This window comes from Ranitomeya variabilis, chromosome 5, assembly GCF_051348905.1.
Source record: "Ranitomeya variabilis isolate aRanVar5 chromosome 5, aRanVar5.hap1, whole genome shotgun sequence".
Classification (NCBI taxonomy): Eukaryota; Metazoa; Chordata; class Amphibia; order Anura; family Dendrobatidae; genus Ranitomeya; species Ranitomeya variabilis.
Window position 1 is genome coordinate 251,732,892 of NC_135236.1, and position 23,926 is coordinate 251,756,817.

Genomic DNA, 23,926 nt, shown 5'->3' on the forward strand with positions numbered 1-23,926 from the left:
GTTAATTGATGTAAGCTAAAATACAGTTTCACTTTTGGCCAATAATGTCACACTGTGACTGTTCATGATTAGTGAAAGGGGCTCTGAACCGTCCCTAGGACGGTTTCTGCTCCCAAAAGTACCTTTATAGGTGAGGAGGTTTTGGCCACCAGTCTTACTGTTCTCCTGTTATTCCCTAAGCTGTTTCCTCCCCAGGAGGCCTGGAACAGAAATGCTATTGTATCAACATGTAAGACAGACAGTGATAACAGGATGGAACAAACATATAAACACTCAAAGGTAGAGAGTTAAATAGGTAAGATATGAATGTACCAAACAAATGGGACAATGAGGTAAACATACACCCAAAAACAGTGTAACAACCCTGCCGACATCACTGCATGGCCTCCCACCCCCCACCTGCCTTACACACCAACTTACTCATTACTCCAGGCCATGCTGTGAGTTCTGTCTTCTGCCGGTTCCATTCTGTGTGCCTCATGTCCCCTGCCTGCTCTGTGCATGCTTCCTGGCTGTGTGCATAGAGGGGCAGCACTGGCAATTCCTAGTTCTTATTGAGACTATGTGCACCTTCCTAAGGTGTCCCTGGCCAATTGTCTAGAGGCCTCTGATACTTAAGGCGTCCCCACCCATTGGAGGACACCTGAGCAACTGTTTCCCTCAGTTAGTCTCTAGCTACTGAGCTGCCAGGTCCTGTCCTGTCTCAGCCACCCAGTGGGGCATTGTACCCTGGTCTGAACCTGTGTCTCTTGTTTCTGCCACCTAGTGGGGTTTGATACCCTGGTCTGAATCCCTGAATCCTTGTCTCTGTGTCTTGTCCCGTTCCTGATCCTGTATGTACTCTGGTCTATATCTGTTCCTGTTGTTTCCCTGTCTGTTTGCCTTTCCCACTCAGCTGTGCGTACCCTTGTGTCCATTCCTTCCTGCTCTGCTCATTGCAACCTGTGGCTCTGTGCCTTCTGCTCTGCTGGCCGCAAACCTGTGGCTCTGCTCTGTTCCGCTCTGCTCTGTTCTCCTCTGCTGCACACTTTGCGGCTCTGCTCATCCCGCCGCAACCTGTGGCTCTGCGTCTCTCTGCTCTGCTGGTTCCCGGTCTCTCAGTTATTGAGAAGCACAATGGACAAACATGTCAAGTCCTTTTGCCAAGTATACTTTTGAAGCAGCAGGCACGACCATGTGCTCAGCCATCTCCACCGGGAAAATATTCTTTAAGAATCCTGAACTGATGAATTGGTGGACAATGCTGACCAGATTGACAAGTATGTTGGCTAAGCCTCTTTGGAAGCCACTGGCTGCTCTGCACAAACGTCAAGCAATTTGGTATCAATCCATCAAATTCTGTGGCTTAAGATGTGGAACGCGGTCCATGTTTTCAAAAGATCATTTTGGACACCTCTGGCAGCAAAAGCATTTTGCTCCCACAGTCCAAGCCCAGACACCCTTACAGTAAATACAGGACACATGAGTTTCATCTCTTTCATCAGTTCTCTTCAGGTGATGGCCCTCACTGTCAAGATAAATCCTTCAGTACCCCAGGAAAAGAGAAGACCATCTTTCCAGCTGACCCCAGCCTGGCAGCCATGGGGTGTGATGGACAAGTCCTCTAGGTTTAGAGACAATGGATTTTCCTCAGCATGACGGACTGCCCCCACTTGGAAGGCTCTCTTCCGATAAACAGCGGTCTCCTTCTCTAGGACTTGAAATAGTTAACTTATCTGAAAGAGAAGGAGATGGTCACAAATTTCTACTCCAATAAGAAGCAAGGTGGATTATTAATTCCAATGCACAAGGCATATTGTAATTAAATGATAAGAATGACTTATCTGTTTTATTGTGATTTTATACAAACATTTCTTCTGTATTTTTTTTCTACTTTGTTTTCAATTATATGATACAGTCTGTTATTTGTCACGACTCTTGTCGGGTGTCCCAGGACCAGGGGCTCCTTCCTTGTTCCTAATGCTACGGGTGCCCTAGCTCGCCCTGTTCCCCGGATTACTTCTGATGGTGAAGACGCCAGGGCCATGTTCTTTGCCTTAGCTCCTGAATCCACCCTCAGTCTGTACCCTTCTCTCACCCAGGGAAGAGGGGAGTAGTAGTGTACTGTAATACACCAACCAGACTAACAAGGTAATACAAACAGGGATAAAGGAAAATACCAATCATACAAATATATGCGCACAAACAACAGAGGAATGCTTCGGGGAGTGGGTGAGGGGATAAAACCAAAGTAGGAGAAGAAAGGGTATTATCACACACTCAAAACCTAGCAACAGTAAAGGATAAATCCACCAAACACCTTCTCCAATAACAACCTTCATCCATGCAGCATAAGCTAGTTCTGACAATGAGTGCTTGCTAGGGTTCAGATTATACAGGAGATGGGAGTGTCTAACAGTGAACAGCTGAGCCTTGCAGGAAAGCTTCCAGGAGCTCTCCACTGAGCAGACTACCCCTACACTGCTAAAAGAAACTTGCACCTTTTAATATGAAGGTGAAGTGCTTCTAATCAGTGCAGGACTACGAGTAACTAGATGCTGCTCTCTGGTGCGGTAAACCCGTGTCAGTATTAACACGCAAAACATTCATTGTCTTACTGCAAACTGCAAGATCCAATACTGCCTATGTTTTAAAGGACTTCAATAAGTGCATACATTTTAATACATATGGTGAGGGCTGCTTACCTCTTCATTGCATCATATCACATCTGTTCTTTACATTCATTCAACTTTAAGCCGAGCACCACTATATACTACTGCTTCAGCTGTGTAAGAAGTGGCATTTGATTTCCTTACATTTTCATTGATAGCACCAAACCATTTCCCTTCTCTTATTTTTCCCTCTCCACTTTATAGTGGCTGCATGCTGCTGTGTGTAGCAAACGGCTGCTATACAGCAGAAAAGGATGAGAACTCAGCCCCTGCACTATAACATTTTGTATGTAGGCACTCGGTGGCACCAGTGTCAGTATGTGCAGGGCTGGGTAGATAGATCAGGCAGTGCTCCAAAGCAAGTGCTGCAAATTACCATCAGGGGAAGGAGTATTGTAATTGAATTGATGTACAGATGAACCACGATCTTTGCCACGCTAAGGATGCACCGAAGACTCTCATCTCAGGGGTGTACATATCATTGGTGTAACCTGTGTAGCCACACAAGGGCTCAAAAGGAAAGAGGGTCCATTTCCAATCCCAAAGCAGGTGTGCCTAACATATGGAACTATTTTTAACAAGAGAGAGTATTGTGTGAGAAAACAACTTCAAAAACTGTGGTCAGTTCTATATGTCACAGAGGTGACTACCTGGTCGCTCCCGTTGGATTTCCTGCTCAGTACGGTTGAAAGGTCTCACTTGTTCAGTAGGATCATTTTACCCGTTACTAACTTTCATTACCTACAGTGAGGGTAGGAACATCTTGCGGATAAGTAATCACTTTAAAGGGAACCTAATATTCATTTATTGGTCCAGATTGTTTTAGAAACCCAAAATTAGCAATTTGTATCCCGTGGAGACCAACAGATTTTTTTTTTCATTTCTTCTAGGCAAGTTCACATGCAACATCATGTCCCTCAAGCAATGCTCATTCTTCCTGTTTGTCCAGTGGAGTTTTCCTGACTTTTCTCTTTCTTCAGAGTGTTTGCACAGTGGCTTTCATGTTCTACAGGTGAGGGTTTTCTTTTTTTTTGGTTCTAAGTTCAGTACATTCTTTTTTAAAATTTACACCTCAAATTCCTGGTTCCTTTTTATTACATGGATAGCTTTAAACAGAAATGTCAAAGGGATGCTCACAGCTTTATATCTTTTATAGTATCTGAAGTAAATACTGCATAGCTTAAGTGATACCTCACTTAGTGATCTGACCCAAAGAGTGGTCATAAATGGCTGCACATCCAGTTGGAAGAATGTCTCAAGTGGGGTACCACAGGGCTCTGTTCTGGGCCCTGTATTGTTCAACATCTTTATCAATTATTTAGATGAAGGAATTGAGGGTAAACTGATTAAATTTTCCGATGACACAAAGCTATGAGGGATAGCTAATACTAGAGATGAGAGAGAGAGAATTCAAAAAGATATAAATAAACTGGAGCAGTGGGCAGCAACTAACAGAATGATTTTTAACAGGGAAAAATGCAAAGTACTACATCTAGGCAATAAAAATGAAAAAGCATACACATAATGGGAGGAATAGGGCTAAGCAATATAACATGTGAAAAATACGTGGGTATACTAATAGATTACAGACTGAACATGAGTCAACAGTGTGATGCAGCTGCAAAAAAAGGCAAATACAATTCTGGGATGTATTAACAGAAGCATACAGTCTAGATCACATGAAGTCATTATTGCCCTCTACTCTTCTTTGGTCAGACCTTATCTGGAATACTGTGTCCAGTTTTGGGCACCACATTTTAAAAAAGACATCAACAAACTGGAGCAAGTTCAGAGAAGAGCGACCAGAATGGTGACTGGTCTGCAAACCATGTCCTATGAGGAACGTTTACAGGATTTGGGAATGTTTATCTTGCAAAAAAGAAGACTGAGAGGAGACTTCTACAAATATCTCAAGGGCTGTCAAATTGTAGAAGGATCATCTTTATTCTCATTTGCACAATGAAAGACTAGAATCAATGGGATGAAACTGAATGGGAGGAGACACAGATTAGATATTAGAACAAACTTTTTGACAGTTAGGGTGATCAATGAGTGGAACAGGCTGCCACGAGAGGTGGTGAGTTCTCTTTCAAAGGAAGTCTTCAAACAGAGGCTGGACAGACATCTGTCTGGGATGATTTAGTGAATCATGCATTGAGCAGGGGGTTGGACCAGATGACCAAGGAGGTCCCTTCCAACTCTAACATTCTATGATTCTATGATCCCCTACTGCTCCCATTCAGATGTTGCCTGTTCCCTGCCAATCTCTACTTCCTGCTACAGTGCTGATACTGACTGACACAGGAACATTTGTGCAGCTAAAGCCAATCACTGGCTAAGGCTGATCACCACTGCAGCCAGTAATTAGCTGATCTGTCATTTCCTAAGTATCAAGTAGGACCAGAAAGTAGAGACCAGCAGAGAGATGACACAAGAATGTTTTTTTTTGCCATTGTGACAATTTTTTGAAGTGTAGACAGCCTTGCTACAGTACGCCTATACTCATAGTTAACAAAATGGCTAAAGGAAAAAACTGATCACCCAGCACTGATTGGGTTAATAAATAAGATTGTCTAACAAAATGGTACTGTAATTGCATAAAAAGGCGATTCCTGAAATGAGAATATTAGGACTTTGGGCAGTTCCATCAATATTGTTTAGGCCTTAGGTCATGTTCATAAGGCACAAACTTTGTCATAGGAAAATCTACCATAGATCTTTCAAAAAGTCAGTAGCTAAAATTGGTATTTTTTAATGCAAATTTGTCAGCGAATCTGGAACTGGATCAGCACTTTTGTAATTCAAAGGACGTAAATCAATGTTTTTGTTTGTGGAATCTGCAGCTTTGTTTGTGCAGAATCCTCTGTTATGATTATCATATTGTATATCACACATACATTACTGGTGGGATGGCATCAAATTCTGTCACTGTTTAGGTGTGGAAAGTATACCTAAATTCTGACACAATCTTGAAGGTGTCAACATGGTTTGAGAGTAAAATCCTATATTTGAGGATGCAGCTATAGAATTGATACAGGAGATCACACATGGAAGGCCTTAACGGTCTTTTCCTGCTGAGTAGGAACACAGTGTAGTAAGACTAATGTAGTAGAATGTTATGTGCTTGGATTGAGATAATAAATGTGATGCTTAGTCCCCCACTCACAAAAAAAGGTTATTGGTCCAGAACGGTAAGCTTTTATATATGTGGCATCAAAATAATAAATAGATACTTACCTAGTAATCCAGGATCCAGGACCCTGTGAAAGTGGGGTCAAAAGTTGAAATGTTTATTAGACACATCTAATATATGACCATAAAGGGTGAAATTAATGCTTTCTAAGTGGCCGAAACTGATGTACAACAGTTTGAATTCACATAGTTGGGCAAAAAATTGTGACGTTTTTGGCATTTTCACACCATTTTGAAGCAGCTCCACCAACATGTGCTAGGTTGGGGCATAGTTATACTTCCTTGTCAAATTTATCACAAAATCCTTAAAAAATAAAAAATATATTGAACCCATAAATAAATATTATTATGAAAAAAAGTACACATATTTGGTATTGCTACGTCCGGAACGACCTGACCTATAAAACTGTCCCACTAGTTAACCCCTTCAGTGAACACTGCAAAAAAAACAAACAAACAAGGAAAAAAACAATGCTTTTTCATCTAGCCACTGAATAAAAAGTGGAAATGAAACGCAATAAAAAAACAAATATAAATAAAAATGGTATCACTAAAAACATCATCTTGTCCTGCAAAAATCAAGCCACTATAAAGCTCCATCAGCAGAAAACTAAAAAAGTTATAGCTCTCAGAATAAAGTGATGCAAAAATAATTATTTTTTCTATAAAATAGTTTTTATTGCGTAAAAGTGCAAAACATGAAAAAAGGTATTAATGGGGTATCGCTGTAATCGTACTGATCCAAAGAATAAAGCTGCCTTATTAATTTTACCTCACATAGAACTGCATAAAAAAAGACACAAATATGACTGAATTGCTGGTTTTGTTCATTTTACCCCCAAAAAATCTGAATAGAAAGCGAGAAAAATGTTATGTGCCTGAAAATGGTACCAATAAAAATGTCAACTTGTTCCGCAAAAAACAAGTCCTCACATAACTCTGTCAGCAGAAATATGGAAAAATTATAGCTCTCAAAATACGGTGATGCAAAAACTATTTAAAAAAACTTTTAGTGAGTGACAGCAGCCAAAACAGAAAAAGCCAATACAATTCTGGTATCGCTGTAATCGCACCGACCCGAAGAATAAAGTCGTCTAATCACTTATACCACACGAGGAATGGCGTAAAAAATAAATAAAACCAATCCTTCACTTGCTGCTGACTTATTCATTCTGACTATTGCAGTAAGGCTCGGCTCACATTTATCCTGCACTTTATGCTGAGCACTTACACTGGGATTTCCGTGTACATCTCTGAAATAAGTGATTCAGACAGAACCCCCGGCAGAAGATTCCCTACAATGAGTAAGATCAATGTTTCTCAACTCCAGTCCTCAAGACCCACCAACAGGTCAAGTGACGGTCAGGGACGCGTGAGGGGAGATTCTGCTCTTCTAACAATTAGAGGCTCTGTATATGGAGTCATGAAACTATTCTAGGAAAATCTGCGCTCCAGGAGACAAATAGTGCTCTGTCCCTCCCAAGTCTCACCATGTGGCTAAGCAGTACTGTACAACCACATATGGGGTATTTCTATATTCAACTGAAATTGTGGGATACATTTTGGTACCATTTTTACCGATTTCCTAATGTGAAACTGTAAAATCAGGGCCTAAAACAAAATTTTGGTGGTAAAAATGTCTTCACTGCCCAATGATATAAAATTGTGTGACCTACCTGTGGTGTCAATATGATCACTGCTCCCCTAGATGAATTCGTTGAGAGATGTAGTTTGTAAAATGCAGTCTCTTATGGGGGTTCTGCTGTTTTGGCACCTCAGAGGCTCTGCCAATGTGACACGACACCCTAAATCTAGTCCAGCAAAATCTGAACTCCAACATGGCTCTTCTTCCATTCTTAGCTTTGCACTGTGCCTCAAAAGAAGTTTTCAACCACAAATGGGTTATCAGCATACTCAGGAGAAATTGCACAACAAATTTTCGGATCCATTTTTTCCTACTATATACTGAAAAAAATTGGGGCTAAAACAACATTTGTGTGGGAATTTTTTTTTTTCCATTTTCACAGATCAGTGTTGTAAAATTCTGTGAAGCACCTGTGGGTTCAAGGTTTTCATCACACATCTAGATAAATTCCTTGAGACATCTAGTTTCCAAAATTGGGTCACTTGTGGGGCTCTGTCATCCAGCGTGTAGGAAATGAAGAGTGCAACACGAAGGGATAAGGGAAAGGGAACCAAACACCAGGGAACAGAGGAGTGGAGACCCCCAGACAGATCTAAAGTCACCCTGTCTACCCTATCATCCGTATATAGGTTCCGCACCTATCGACAAGTAGGATACCTAATCCCTGCCTGACCCTGGCGATAAGCCCTGCACCAAGAAGGGCAGGATAAGCGCTAGTCAATCCCCACTACCACTAAAGACAGATGGGAGACACAAAGCAAAGGAGACACTTAGCTTGAGTAGACTCAGAGAGAAACACCAACATCCTCCAAACTCCAAAGAAGACGATATGAGACTTCTACAGCTGCAAGCCTCAACAGGAAAATGCAAATAGAAAATATCACCCGCAACTCACATCAGTGAGAGTTTAAACACCCATATCCAGGTGTGACCATTAGAGCCGGGGGAGGTGGTCACTGGGTCCTAGCATCAGAAGGACCAGACAGAAGTCTGCAAAGCAAACTGCTCAGACCTTCTGCAGACAGATGCAGTGCAACGGTCTGGAGGTTCTGACATATCCGTAACACTTTCCATTGTTTAGGCACATCAGGGCCTTTCTAAACATGACATGACACCCGCAGACCATTCCATCAAAGACTGCATTACAAAACGCCTATCCTTCCTTTCTGAACCCTGCCGTGCTCCCAAACAGTAGTTTAACCCCATATAAGGGGTATCTGCTTACTCAGGAGAAATTGCATCACAAATTTGGGGTTTCGTTTTTTTCCTGTTATCCTTGTGAAAATAAAATATTTGGGGCTGGGCCTGGTCATGAAGGTGAAAACAGACATTGAGGGTAAAGGGGTTAATAAAACGTATAATAGGTTACTCATTGACATGTATGATAAAAAGACTATTTATCACCTGTCATAATGTCCTTCAATTGTGACTGCATTTTTTTTCAAAAATCTGTAACCAAGAAAACAAATGTGCGCTTTATTGTCTCTAATATTTTCATTTTTTAATTGCTTAAAATAATCTCGACCATGAGTTTACCGAGAACAGACGGCATAACAGGATGATCTCAACATACAAATGTGTGTTTTGATTATGTAATCTCAGCCAAACAAATGTTCATTGTCCGAATATCTGCTTCAAAAATACATTGCGGGCTGGACCCAGAAAGCTGCCTCATGCGTAGGGGCCTGTACTGAATTATAATTATTATGGAGAGTTTTCATCAGGTGTTTGTTTGTTTTTTTTACTTATTAAAATGTGCAGATACTCCTATAAAAGAATCCTATAATTTAAGGTCTTAATGTATAGCTATAAAGATCACCAAGAAAAAACACTTCATAATTAGACCTTAGTACGCTTAAAATAATATTTTATTGAATACAATGTAAAAATATGAACATGATATATACTGTATATCAAAAGCAAGGGAAGCCACAGATAGAAAAAATAGATGGAAATCCGGACCAGATAAGTTAAACAATGTGAAGAAAAAAATTACTAAAATGGTATGTACAGGGTGGGCCATTTATATGGATAAACCTGGGTGGGCCATTTATATGAATAAACCTAAATAAAATGGGAATGGTTGGTGATATCAACTTCCTGTTTGTGGCACATTAGTATATGGGAGGGAGAAAACTTTTCAAGATGGATGGCGGCCATTTTGAAGTCAGCCATTTTGGATCCAACTTTATTAATGGCCCACCCAGGTGTATTCATATAAATGACCCACCCTGTATAGATAACAACAATAATGAAGTAAATAGGTAGACAGCACAGTGCAAAATATAATACCAAATGGATAAAAATATAAACTGGGTATGGGTGAGTTATTAATAATTAAACAGTGTTTGCTTACACATATCCAAAAATTGAAAAAGGTAGTAGTAAAAATAGTGGGGTAATTCAAATAGATGAGAAATGACATGTGCCAGTAAAGTGCATAGTGCCATATCACATACCTATAAAATTCACATATGAGTAAAACCGTTGTTACCTAGGTAGGTGCTACTAGTCCGAGCGTCCACCACTGTTTTGTTAAGGTTCAAGGAATTGTGATGAATAAATAAATGCTCACACAAAAATTGAATGAACAAAAATGAATTTACTTAATAGAAGATATTAAATAAACTAAATAAATAATAAATAAACTAAATAAATAAATAAACAGTCACTCAAACAGCACATAATCAATAAAGTCATACATTACATTAGTATGGTAGAAATCAATTAGCCTCGTCTCTCTGTGTCTCACATCGCTCTTCCATCTGTGTGAATCAGTCCTTCATCTCAAGGTATGGGTACTGAAGACTGAAACTGCCTCCAATTAGCATAAACATCTCCTGGCAAAATATCTAATCAGGTAGCTCTCATCTTTGAAATGCCAACATTCCTTTGTTAGTAGATAAACAAATTACTGGCCATTTACATTTTTTTGGTAGATTGACCATCTGGCTAAAGGTACATTTAAGCTTCAATGACCTTCTGCTAACTCCATACAGTAAGGATATACTGAATATTATACAATGAACTAATTGAAACCATATCAATATCTCAACAATTAGTATTAATTGGAGTGTTGAAATTATTTAAAAATATAACATACTACACATTACCCGATGTACGTTTCGCAATTACTGCTTCGTCCCCTACAGAAATCTGTACACTATTTAACCCCTTTCTGCCATTGGACGTACTATTCCATCCATGTGGGGTGGGCCCTACTTCCCAAGGACGGAATAGTACGTCCAGCACGATCGGCCGCGCTCACGGGGGGAGCGCGGCCGATCGCGGCCGGGTGTCAGCTGCCTATCGCAGCTGACATCCGGCACTATGTGCCAGGAGTGGTCACGGACTGCCCCCGGCACATTAACCCCCGGCACACCGCGATCAAACATGATCGCGGTGTGCCAGCGGTAGAGGGAAGCATCGCGCAGGGAGGGGGCTCCCTGCGGGCTTCCCGGAGACCCCCGCAGCAACGCGATGTGATCGCGTTGCTCCGAGGGTCTCCTACCTCCTTCCTCGCTGCAGGTCCCGGATCCAAGATGGCCGCGGCATCCGGGTCCTGCAGGGAGGGAGGTGGCTTACCGAGTGCCTGCTCAGTGCAGGCGCTGGTAAGCCTGCTTTGCTCTAAGTCAGATCGGTGATCTGACAGAGTGCTATGCAAACTGTCAGATCACCGATCTGTGATTTCCCCCCCTGGGACAAAGTAAAAAAGTTTAAAAAAAATGTCCACATGTGTAAAAAAAAAAAAAAAAAAAAAAAAAATTCCTAAATAAATAAATAATAAAAAAAAATTATTCCCATAAATACATTTCTTTATCTAAATAAAAAAAAATCAAACAATAAAAGTACACATATTTAGTATCGCCGCGTCCGTAACGACCCCACCTATAAAACTATATCACTAGTTAACCCCTTCAGTGAACACCGTAAAAAAAAAAAAAAAAAAACGAAGCAAAAAACAACGCTTTATTCTCATACCGCCAAACAAAAAGTGGAATAACACGCGATCAAAAAGATGGATATAAATAACCATGGTACCGCTGAAAATGTCATCTTGTCCCGCAAAAAAAGAGCTGCCATACACCATCATCAGCGAAAAAATAAAAAAGTTATAGTCCTCAGAATAAAGCGATGCCAAAATAATTATTTTTTCTATAAAATAGCTTTTATCGTATAAAAGCGCCAAAACATAAAAAAAGATATAAATGAGGTATCGCTGTAATCGTACTGACCCGAAGAATAAAACTGCCTTATCAATTTTACCAAACGCGGAACGTTATAAACGCCTCCCCCAAAAGAAATTAATGAATAGCTGGTTTTTGGTCATTCTGCCTCACAAAAATCGGAATAAAAAGCGATCAAAAAATCTCCCGTGCCCGAACATGTTACCAATAAAAACGTCAACTCGTCCCGCAAAAAACAAGACCTCACATGACTCTGTGGACTCAAATATGGAAAAATTATAGCTCTCAAAATGTGGTAATGCAAAAAATATTTTTTGCAATAAAAAGCGTCTTTCAGTGTGTGACGGCTGCCAATCATAAAAATCCGCTAAAAAAACAGCTATAAAAGTAAATCAAACCCCCCTTCATCACCCGCTTAGTTAGGGAAAAATTAAAAAAATTTAAAAAATGTATTTATTTCCATTTTCCCGTTAGGGTTAGGGCTACGGCTAGGGTTAGGGTTAGGGCTAGGGTTAGGGCTAGGGTTAGTGTTAGGACTAGGGTTAGGGTTAAAGCTAGGGTTAGGGTTAGGGTTGGGGCTAGGGTTGGGGCTAGGGTTAAGGCTACATTTAGGGTTGGGGCTAAAGTTAGGGTTAGGGTTTGGATTACATTTACGGTTGGGAATAGGGTTGGGATTAGGGTTAGGGGTGTGTCTGGGTTAGAGGTGTGGTTAGGGTTACCGTTGGGATTAGGGTTAGGGGTGTGTTTGGATTAGGGTTTCAGTTATAATTGGGGGGTTTCCACTGTTTAGGCACATCAGGGGCTCTCCAAACGTGACATGTCGTCCGATTTCAATTCCAGCCAATTCTGCGTTGAAAAAGTAAAACAGTGCTCCTTCCCTTCCAAGCTCTCCCGTGCGCCAAAACAGGGGTTTACCCCAAGATATGGGGTATCAGCGTACTCGGAACACATTGGAGAACAACTTTTGGCATCCAATTTCTCCTGTTACCCTTGGGAAAATACAAAACTAGGGGCTAAAAAAATAATTTTTGTGGAAAAAAAAATATTTTTTATTTGCATGGCTCTGCGTTATAAACTGTAGTGAAACACTTGGGGGTTCAAAGCTCTCACAACACATCTAGATGAGTTCCTAAGGGGGTCTACTTTCCAAAATGGTGTCACTTGTGGGGGATTTCTACTGTTTAGGTACATTAGGGGCTCTGCAAACGCAATGTGACGCCTGCAGACCATTCCATCTAAGTCTGCATTCCAAATGGCGCTCCTTCCCTTCCGAGCCCTCCCATGCGCCAAAAAGGTGGTTCCCCCCCACATATGGGGTATCAGCGTACTCAAGACAAATTGGACAACAACTTTTGGGGTCCAATTTCTCCTTTTACCATTGGGAAAATACAAAACTGGGGGCTAAAAAATAATTTTGGGGGGAAAATTTTTTATTTTTTATTTTCACGGCTCTGCGTTATAAACTGTAGTGAAACACTTGGGGGTTCAAAGTTCTCACAACACAACTAGATAAGTTCCTTGGGGGGTCTAGTTTCCAATATTGGGTCACTTGTGGGGGGTTTCTACTGTTTAGGTACATTAGGGGCTCTGCAAACGCAATGTGACGCCTGCAGACCAATCCATCTAAGTCTGCATTGCAAATGATGCTCCTTCCCTACCGAGCTCTGCCATGCGCTCAAACGGTGGTTCCCCCCCAGATATCAGGTATCAGCGTACTCAGGACAAATTGGACAACAATATACAGGTCCTTCTCAAAAAATTAGCATATAGTGTTAAATTTCATTATTTACCATAATGTAATGATTACAATTAAACTTTCATATATTATAGATTCATTATCCACCAACTGAAATTTGTCAGGTCTTTTATTGTTTTAATACTGATGATTTTGGCATACAACTCCTGATAACCCAAAAAACCTGTCTCAATAAATTAGCATATCAAGAAAAGGTTCTCTAAACGACCTATTACCCTAATCTTCTGAATCAACTAATTAACTCTAAGCACATGCAAAAGATACCTGAGGCTTTTAAAAACTCCCTGCCTGGTTCCTTACTCAAAACCCCCATCATGGGTAAGACTAGCGACCTGACAGATGTCAAGAAGGCCATCATTGACACCCTCAAGCAAGAGGGTAAGATCCAGAAAGAAATTTCTCAACAAATAGGCTGTTCCCAGAGTGCTGTATCAAGGCACCTCAATGGTAAGTCTGTTGGAAGGAAACAATGTGGCAGAAAATGCTGTACAACGAGAAGAGGTGACCGGACCCTGAGGAAGATTGTGGAGAAGGACCGATTCCAGACCTTGGGGAACCTGAGGAAGCAGTGGACTGAGTCTGGTGTGGAAACATCCAGAGCCACCGTGCACAGGCGTGTGCAGGAAATGGGCTACAGGTGCCGCATTCCCCAGGTAAAGCCACTTTTGAACCATAAACAGCGGCAGAAGCGCCTGACCTGGGCTACAGAGAAGCAGCACTGGACTGTTGCTAAGTGGTCCCAAGTACTTTTTTCTGATGAAAGCAAATTTTGCATGTCATTCGGAAATCAAGGTGCCAGAGTCTGGAGGAAGACTGGGGAGAAGGAAATGCCAAAATGCCTGAAGTCCAGTGTCAAGTACCCACAGTCAGTGATGGTGTGGGGTGCCATGTCAGCTGCTGGTGTTGGTCCACTGTGTTTCATCAAGGGCAGGGTCAATGCAGCTAGCTATCAGGAGATTTTGGAGCACTTCATGCTTCCATCGGCTGAAATGCTTTATGGAGATGAAGATTTCATTTTTCAGCACGACCTGGCACCTGCTCACAGTGCCAAAACCACTGGTAAATGGTTTACTGACCATGGTATTACTGTGCTCAATTGGCCTGCCAACTCTCCTGACCTGAACCCCATAGAGAATCTGTGGGATATTGTGAAGAGAAAGTTGAGAGACGCAAGACCCAACACTCTGGATGAGCTTAAGGCCGCTATTGAAGCATCCTGGGCCTCCATAACATCTCAGCAGTGTCACAGGCTGATTGCCTCCATGCCACGCCGCATTGAAGCAGTCATTTCTGCCAAAGGATTCCCGACCAAGTATTGAGTGCATAACTGAACATTATTATTTGATGGTTTTTTTGTTTGTTATTAAAAAACACTTTTATTTGATTGGACGGGTGAAATATGCTAATTTATTGAGACAGGTTTTTTGGGTTATCAGGAGTTGTATGCCAAAATCATCAGTATTAAAACAATAAAAGACCTGACAAATTTCAGTTGGTGGATAATGAATCTATAATATATGAAAGTTTAATTGTAATCATTACATTATGGTAAATAATGAAATTTAACACTATATGCTAATTTTTTGAGAAGGACCTGTATAGGGTCCAATTTCTCCTGTTACCCTTGGAAAAATACAAAACTGGGGGCTAAAAAATAATTTTTGTGGAAAAAAAAATATTTTTTATTTGCATGGCTCTGCGTTATAAACTGTAGTGAAACACTTGGGGGTTCAAAGCTCTCACAACACATCTAGATGAGTTCCTAAGGGGGTCTACTTTCCAAAATGGTGTCACTTGTGGGGTTTTTTTACTGTTTAGGTACATTAGGGGCTCTGCAAACGCAATGTGATGCCTGCAGACCATTCCATCTAAGTCTACATTCCAAATGGCGCTCCATCCCTTCCGAGCCCTCCCATGCGCCCAAACGGTGGTTCCCTCCCACATATGGGGTATCAGGGTACTCAGGACAAATTGGACAACAACTTTTGGGGTCCAATTTCTCCTGTTATCCTCAGGAAAATACAAAACTGGGGGCTAAAAAATAATTTTTGTGGGAAAAAATTTTTGTTTTATTTTTACGGCTCTGCATTATAAACTTCTGTGAAGCACTTGGTGGGTCAAAGTGCTCTCCCCACACCTCTAGATAAGTTCCTTAGGGGGTCTACTTTCCAAAATGGTGTCACTTGTGGGGGGTTTCAATGTTTAGGCACATCAGTGGCTCTCCAAACGCAACATGGCGTCCCATCTCAATTCCAGTCAATTTTGCATTGAAAAGTCAAATGGCGCTCCTTCACTTCCGAGCTCTGTCATGCGCCCAAACAGTGGTTTACCCCCACATATGGGGTATCGGCGTACTCAGGACAAATTGTACAACATCTTTTGGGGTCCATTTTCTCCTGTTACCCTTGGTAAAATAAAACAAATTGGAGCTGAAGTAAATTTTGTGTGAAAAAAAGTTAAATGTTCATTTTTATTTAAACATTCCAAAAATTCCTGTGAAACACCTGAAGGGTTAATAAACTTTTTGAATGTGGTTTTGAGCACCTTGAGGGGTGCAGTTTTTAGAATGGTGTCACACTTGGGTATTTTCTATCATATAGACCCCTCAAAATGACTTCAAATGAGATGTGGTCCCTAAAAAAAAATGGTGTTGTAAAAATGAGAAATTGCTGGTCAACTTTTAACCCTTATAACTCCCTAACAAAAAAAAAATTTGGTTCCAAAATGGTGCTGATGTAAAGTAGACATGTGGGAAATGTTACTTATTAAGTAGTTTGTGTGACATATCACTGTGATTTAATTGCATAAAAATTCAAAGTTGGAAAATTGCAAAATTTTCAAAATTTTCGCCAAATTTCCATTTTTTTCACAAATAAACGCAGGTAATATCAAAGAAATTTGACCACTATCATGAAGTGCAATATGTCACGAGAAAACAGTGTCAGAATCACCAGGATCCGTTGAATCGTTCCAGAGTTATAACCTCATAAAGGGACAGAGGTCAGAATTGTAAAAATTGGCCTGGTCATTAACGTGCAAACCACCCTTGGGGGTGAAGGGGTTAAATAGTACTTTTGCTGTCTTTGCTATACTAGTGGTCTTTCCTGATGAAGTAGTCTTTTGTACTTTGAAACACGTAGAATAAACCACTATCCATTTGACAATCTGGGAAATACGTCTTATCATTGATCAGCAAGCGCGAAAATCATCCACAAAACTCTCCTTTTTTTCCTGGATATTTTATCTCATAGCACTCGGCCGTATTCTATGGTAGTGTGACTGCGGCCCAATAGGGAAAATAGGAGATCCTCAGCAGATGTTACTGAAAATATTCTCAATATAAAGACCAACACTGATATTACCGCCATATGGTGACCATATAGGGTAGCGTTAGTGTTGATATAGATATCAGTGTTGCCAAACATGTAAGAGAGTACTGTACAATTACAGATAGCAACTTGCAGCTGACATTCTTTCTGATGGAATCTGTCACGCTGCAGCTGTGCAGGTAACTCCAAATTCCACTAGATGGCAATAGAGTGGAAGGATAGTAACAAGTCTGAGAGAGCAGACCTGCAGTGCTGCAGCGAAGCGACAACCAGGTGGCAGCAGAATAGTCAAACAAGCCAAGTCAAAACCTAGACCGTCATGCAGTACAAAAGGAAAAAACAAGCACAGAGTCAGTGGAGAGGCAAAGAGTCAATACCAGACAAAAGGCAGAAGTACTAGGGACCAGAGGCAAAGTCAAGTCAAACACCGGGAAATCCAACAGCAATCAGGAAACACTAAGACAGGACGGGCAGGGAAGGAGGAATAGACGCGGGCAAGATCAGAAAGCGCAGCAGAACCAATCAGGGTACTACCAGAGTCAGATACACATGCCGTAGGCAGTAAATATAACTGACACCGCAGGATGCAGCGGAGCTAAATAACAAACCTGAACCCAGAATGAGGCAGAGCAAAGTTAACCGTTGACATGATCAGCCCGGGAAAAGAGCAGATAGGACTCAAAACCCGGACTGGATCATGACAGTACCCTCCTCTCAAGATGGGGCCACCGGACCCCCAGGTTTTCCAGGATAACGTGCATGAAACGCTCAAACTAGACTATCAGCATGGACGGAACGTGTCGGAACCCAAGATCACTCCTCAGGACCGTAACCCATCCAATGGACCAAGTACTGAATCGAACTGTGAACCCTCTGAGAATCGACAATCCATACAACTTCATACTCAGTCTGACCATCCACCGAGACAGGAGCGGAGTGAATGGCGACCCAGCAGAGGAAGGTACACATGGCTTAAGAAGGGACTTATGGAATACATTGGGGATCCGAAGCGATGGACGTACGCGTAAACGGAAGGAAACTGGGTTGACAACTTCAATGACCTCGTAAGGACCAATAAACTTAGGACCCAGCTTAATGGAAGGAACCTTCAGATGTACATTCCTGGTAGACAACCTCACTTTGTCTCCCACCAGCATCTTAGGTCCCACAGATCGTCGCTTATCAGCAAAATATTTTTGTTTGCCCCGAATGTTCTTTTGAACCTCCCTCCACACCCCCTCCAACCATTAAACTGGCGAATCAGCCCCTGGACACCCCAAATCCAGTCTGGAAAATTCACCAAAATGGGGGTAAAAACCGTAATTACAAAAAAACGGAGAAGTAGCAGTGGACTGATTAACCTGATTATTGAATGCGAATTCAGCCATCAGCAGTGAGGAGCACCAATCATCTTGCCGAGACGTGGCAAGACACTGCAAAATTTGTTCAAGTGACTGGTTGGTTCTCTCCATCTGCCCGTTGATTTCAGGATGGTAGGCCTAGGAGAAGGTCAAATCAATATGCAGTCTCTTACAGAAAGCCCTCCAGAACTTGGACACAAATTGTACCCCTCTATCAGACACCAAATTCAGAGGGACACCATGCTCAATAAATAACTTGGATAAAGTTTCAGCGAAACGGTACAAAATGCGCCTGTTTACTAAATCAGTCAATGACTACCCAGACCACAGTTTTGCCATTGGAAGGAGGGAGATCAGTGATAAAATCCATGGACAAATGAGTCCAAGATCTATTCGGAATTGGCAATGGCACTAATTCCCCGGCTGGCCGGTTATGGGAGGGTTTAGCATGGGCACACGTATCACAAACAGACTCAAACCTGCCAATGTCAGAAGACATGGAGGACCACCAGAACAGTCTAGCCATAGCTCTCCGGGTAGCCGAGACCTCTGGAGGCCCACTGACAGCAGAGTCATGAAACTCCCGGAGAACCCTAAACAGATACTGAACAGGGATGAAGAGTTTATTCTCAAGCAATATATAAATAAACACCGTGTGCACTGCTATGTATTGGTGCAGAGACTAGGTTCCCAAGCCGTATAGTAAATTGTAAAAAAGTCTCGCACTCAACTTAAATCTGATAGATTTATTGGTACTCAGGTAGCACTGGAAACGTTTCAGCTCTTATCGAGCTTTCATCAGTCACGTGCTGTGCCTTATAGTGTGTCAGACGTGTCCTTATTTAGAATGCAGATCATGCATGATGCAGTCAATGACTGCTACTAACGATTGTAGAGGTGATTCAATATATGAGGCAAGATGCTTCAGAGCTTATATGCGTCATAGGTATAGTAGACCCAGTGTTAGACAGTTTCTTACATAGGCACTAGAGGAGAATGCACCAGTAGCTTGTGAGTGCATATAGTGCTATTTGCATATATTGTGTCAGAGCTTAAAAGGTCATACCTGGGGAAGGGAAGCCGCCTGGATATATATATATTTATAGGGGCTGATAAAGGAGCCGCCAGGGTGCGTGTATCCACCTCTCGGACGCGGTATCCACCGCTTGTCTCACCTATCCACCTCTTGAGACAAGCGGTGGATACCGCGTCCGAGAGGTGGATACACGCACCCTGGCGGCTCCTTTATCAGCCCCTATAAATATATATATATCCAGGCGGCTTCCCTTCCCCAGGTATGACCTTTTAAGCGCTGACACAATATATGCAAATAGCACTATATGCACTCACAAGCTACTGGTGCATTCTCCTCTAGTGCCTATGTAAGAAACTGTCTAACACTGGGTCTACTATACCTATGACGCATATAAGCTCTGAAGCATCTTGCCTCATATATTGAATCACCTCTACAATCGTTAGTAGCAGTCATTGACTGCATCATGCATGATCTGCATTCTAAATAAGGACACGTCTGACACACTATAAGGCACAGCACGTGACTGATGAAAGCTCGATAAGAGCTGAAACGTTTCCAGTGCTACCTTAGTACCAATAAATCTATCAGATTTAAGTTGAGTGCGAGACTTTTTTACAATTTATTCTCAAGCAATGACAGAGGAGCAAGAGGCTGAGCCTCACGAATCTCTCGCTCCAACTCGGAGGACACCCCAGCAATGACCACCTTGTTCTGAAGAATGGAGGAAGGAGGTTTGGGAGGTGATACTGGATCCAAACTGCGAGACAAGGCATCGGCCTTGACATTCTTGGAACCAGGTCAAAAGGTGATGGAAAAATGGAACCGTGAAAAAAAAAAAAGTGACCACTTTGTCTGCCTAGGAGTTTAGCGTTTAGCCGACTCAATGTAGGACAGGTTCTTGTGGTCCGTAATCACTGTAATCCGGTGAACAGCCTCCTCCAAAAAGTTCCTCCTTTCTTCAAAAGCCAATTTTATGGCTATTAACTCCCAATTCCCGACATCATAATTTCTCTCAGCAGGGGAAAATTTATTGGAGAAAAATGCACAAGGTCTCAAGTTAGTCAAAGTGGTGGGTCTCTGAGACAACACTGCCACCACTCCCACCTCCGGTGTGCTATTTCAACAATGAATTGTTTAGACGGATTGGGCTAGATCAACACAGGAGCAGACATACAGCATTTTCTTCTTTGAAAAAATGTTTTAAGATCAGCCCCCTTACGAGTGAGATCAGTGAGAGGCTTGACTACCTGTGAAAACCCTTTAATAAATCTCCGATAATAATTGGCAAACCCCAAAAAGTGCTGAAGACCTCTTAGGTCTGTGGGTTGCATCCAATCAACAATGGCCTGTACCTTTCCAGGGTCCATGCGAAACCCTTTAGCAGACAGAATGACCTCAAGAAAGGACAGCTCTTGGACAAAAAATACACACTTCTCAGGTTTAAAGAACAGCAAATTCTCCCGTAGCCTCTGTAGAACTGCACATAGATGACCCAAGTGAGATTCCTTGTCAGTTGAAAATACCAGGATGTCATCTAAATATATCACCACAAATTGCCCGAAGAAGTCGAAAAAAACATTATTAATGAAATCCTGAAACACAGCTGGCGCATTGGTGAGATCAAAGGGCATGACCAAGTTTTCAAACAAATCCTCAGAGGTGAGAAATGCCATTTTCCACTCATCCCCCTCCTGAATACGAATAAGGCCATGTGCACACGCTGCGGATTCCATTGCGGAATTTTCCACAGCGGATTTGATAAATCCGCAGGGCAAAACCGCTGCGGTTTTTCCTGCGGATTTATCACGGTTTTTATTGCGGATTCCGCTGCGGGTTTACACCTGCAGTTTTCTATTGGAGTATTGGAGCAGGTGTAAACCCACAGCGGAATCCGCACAAAGAATTGACATGCTGCGGAATGTAAACCGCTGCGTTTCCGCACGTTTTTTTCCTCAGCATGTGCACTGCGGATTTCGTTTCCCATAGGTTTACATTATACTGTAAACGCATGGGAAACTGCTGCGGACCCGCAGCTGCGGATCCGCAGCAAAATCTGCAGCGTGTGCACATACCCGAAGATTATATGCTCCTCTGAGGTCTAACTTGGAAAACCACTTAGCCCCAGACAATTGGTTGAAAAGATCAGGGATATGTGGGAGAGGGTAAATCTCACTGTAATCTTATTAAGTTCACGAAAATCGAGTCAAGGGCGTAAACCACCATCTTTTTTCTTAACAAAAAAATCCAGCAGCCAAAGGAGAGACAGAGGGACGGATGTGTCCTTTATGTAAACTTTCAGAGACATACTCCTTCTTAGCGGATTGTTCCAGGCCAGAAAGATTGTACAGATGGGCATTGGGCAATTTTGCACTCCGAACGAGAACGAGTGCAATCATATGGTGCTAAATCCTCAGCCTCTTTTTTGGAAAATACGTCCTTAAAATCCTTCAGGTGTTCCGGTATACCATCCAGATCAACGGATGACACCAGTACAGTAGAAAGACAACCTTTAGAACAATTAGGCCCCCATTTTACAATATCCTGAGATTCCCAGTAGTTAATAACAGGATTCTGTAACCATAACCAGGGGAATCCCAACACCAGTCCTGCTGGAAGATTGTCCAGAACATAACATGAGATGCGTTCCTGATGCAAGGAACCCACCTTGAGGAGGAACTCCTCCGAGACAAAATTAACAATGTTCTTACCTAGCGGAGTCTTATCAATAGCAATTATGTGAATTGGTGTTTCAAGCCTAACTGTCCCTATCTGACACTTAGACACCAAGCGTCAATAAAGTTCATAGATGACGCACAGTCCACGAAAGCTGAAGTGGGTGTGAAACAATCCCCATAACAAAGTTCACCTCCAACAACATTTTTTGACATGAGGAAAAGGGTATCTGAAAGTCTGGGTGATCTCCTCGGCAATCACCAAGGTTTAGGCGTTTCCTGGCAACTTTTTAGTCGGTGGACAAGAGGGGCAGTCCTTTTTCCAATGTCCAGGATCTCCACAGTAAAAACACAATCTCCTCTCTCGTCGTCGCCTCCTCTTTTTCTCCTTCAGGTTGGTGGCCCCTACCTCCATAGGTTCAGTATAGGTTGCCACATAGGAATTAGCCGGACGTAATGAGTCTCTTGTTGCATTATGCCTCTCTACCACAACCTACGATCCATACAAATGGCCTGAGTCATAGCCTCCTCCAAGGAGCTGGGTGGCGGATGGAGAGCCAGAGCGTCCTTAGGATGATCCAACAGTTCTCTTTTGAACTGACATCTAAGTGCAGAGTTGTTCCAGGTCACTTCAGTGGCCCACTACCAGAACTCAGAGCAATACCATTTGGCGGTGAGTTTACCATGGAAGAGACCCATGGTAGTGTCCTCTGCCACCCCGACCCGGTCTGGTTCATCAAAAATCAGTCCTAAGGCCTCAAAGAACCTATCCACAGACACACATTCAGGGGCAGTAGGAGGTAACGAAAAAGCCCAAGTCTGAGGACCCTCCCTGTGCAACAAAATAATTATCCTGTTGACTCTCATCCCCAGAGAATCGGGGTCTCAGGGAGAATAGTAACTTACAACTCTCCCTGAATGTACGGAACTTCTCCTTCTCTCTGGAAAAAGTATCTGGGATCCTGACCGTAGGTTCAGGAGCGTGAAACGAGACATCTATGGGGTCCGAGTGCCAACAGGCAGATTGGGAAATAGAACCCTGAAAAGACCTAACCATCTCAGAGAGCTCCGTTTGAAGCTGATGATAAGTAGCCAGGGCTCTATGTTCAACAGACAAATCCTGAATCCATTGAGTCTGGCTAAACATCTGATATGCCAGCGTGCGAAGCGGATCCATAAAGAGAGGAGTAGAGAAAAAAAAACTGTCAATGGTCAGTTATAATGTCACGCTGCAGCTATGCAGGTAACTGCAATTTCCACTAGATGGCTATAGAGTGGAAGGATACTAACAAGTCTGCAAGAGCAGACCTGCAGTGCTGCAGCAAAGCTACCACCAGGTGGCAGCAGAATAGTCAAACAAGCTGAGTCAAAACCTAGACCATTACGCAGTACAAAGGGAAAAAACAAGCACAGAGTCAGTGGAGAGCCAAAGGGTCAATACCAGACAAAAGGCAGAAGTCAAGTCAGAGTAAAAGCTGAGTCAAACACCGGGAAATCCAACAGCAATCAGAAAACACAAAGACAGGATGGTCAGGGAAGGAGGCATAGTCATGGGCAAGGTCAGAAAGTGCAGCAAGACCAATCAGGGTACTACCAGATTCAGATACACACGCCGTAGGCAGCAAATATAACTGACACCGCCTGCAGGATGCAGCAGAGCTAAATAGCAAACCTGAACCCAGAATGAGGCAGAGCAGACAGGACTCAAAAATCGGACTGGATCAATACAGAATCGTTCTTTTTTCCCGTCTTTTCCCTCTAGCCCAGACCAACATGACAACGTCTTCCAGCCAGGACTCAGCTTCAGAGATTACAACAAAGACATATCTGACTTCTCGCATTTCAGGAACCATCCTCATCTATTCCCAACCTGCACAAACTCCTTATCCTGCTGATACCCCAATACTGAGCCACTGCTGCAGTATGTGTCCCTATTACTGCACATACTCTGTGATGCTAGATGGTAAAACAAACCTCTAGAATATAGTAATGCCGTGAGAAAGTGCCCCAGAAAACAGTTCTCACGTTTTGCCCCCAATAAAGTAATAATGGCCTCTGTGTGCCCCTTTGACAGTCACAACCTGAGTTAACATTTAA

At 42.4% G+C, this 23,926-nt stretch overlaps 1 protein-coding gene across 2 annotated transcripts in view; it reads left to right on the plus strand.

Annotated features, from left to right (window-relative positions):
- Positions 1-23,926, plus strand: part of LOC143775659 (protein ERGIC-53-like) — a 146,061-nt gene that overhangs the window by 79,118 nt on the left and 43,017 nt on the right. For both annotated transcript variants that reach the window (XM_077264048.1, XM_077264049.1), the window contains one exon: positions 3,542-3,663. In XM_077264048.1, coding sequence (XP_077120163.1) covers positions 3,542-3,663 — 122 coding nt within the window. The remainder of the gene's footprint in view (positions 1-3,541; positions 3,664-23,926) is intronic.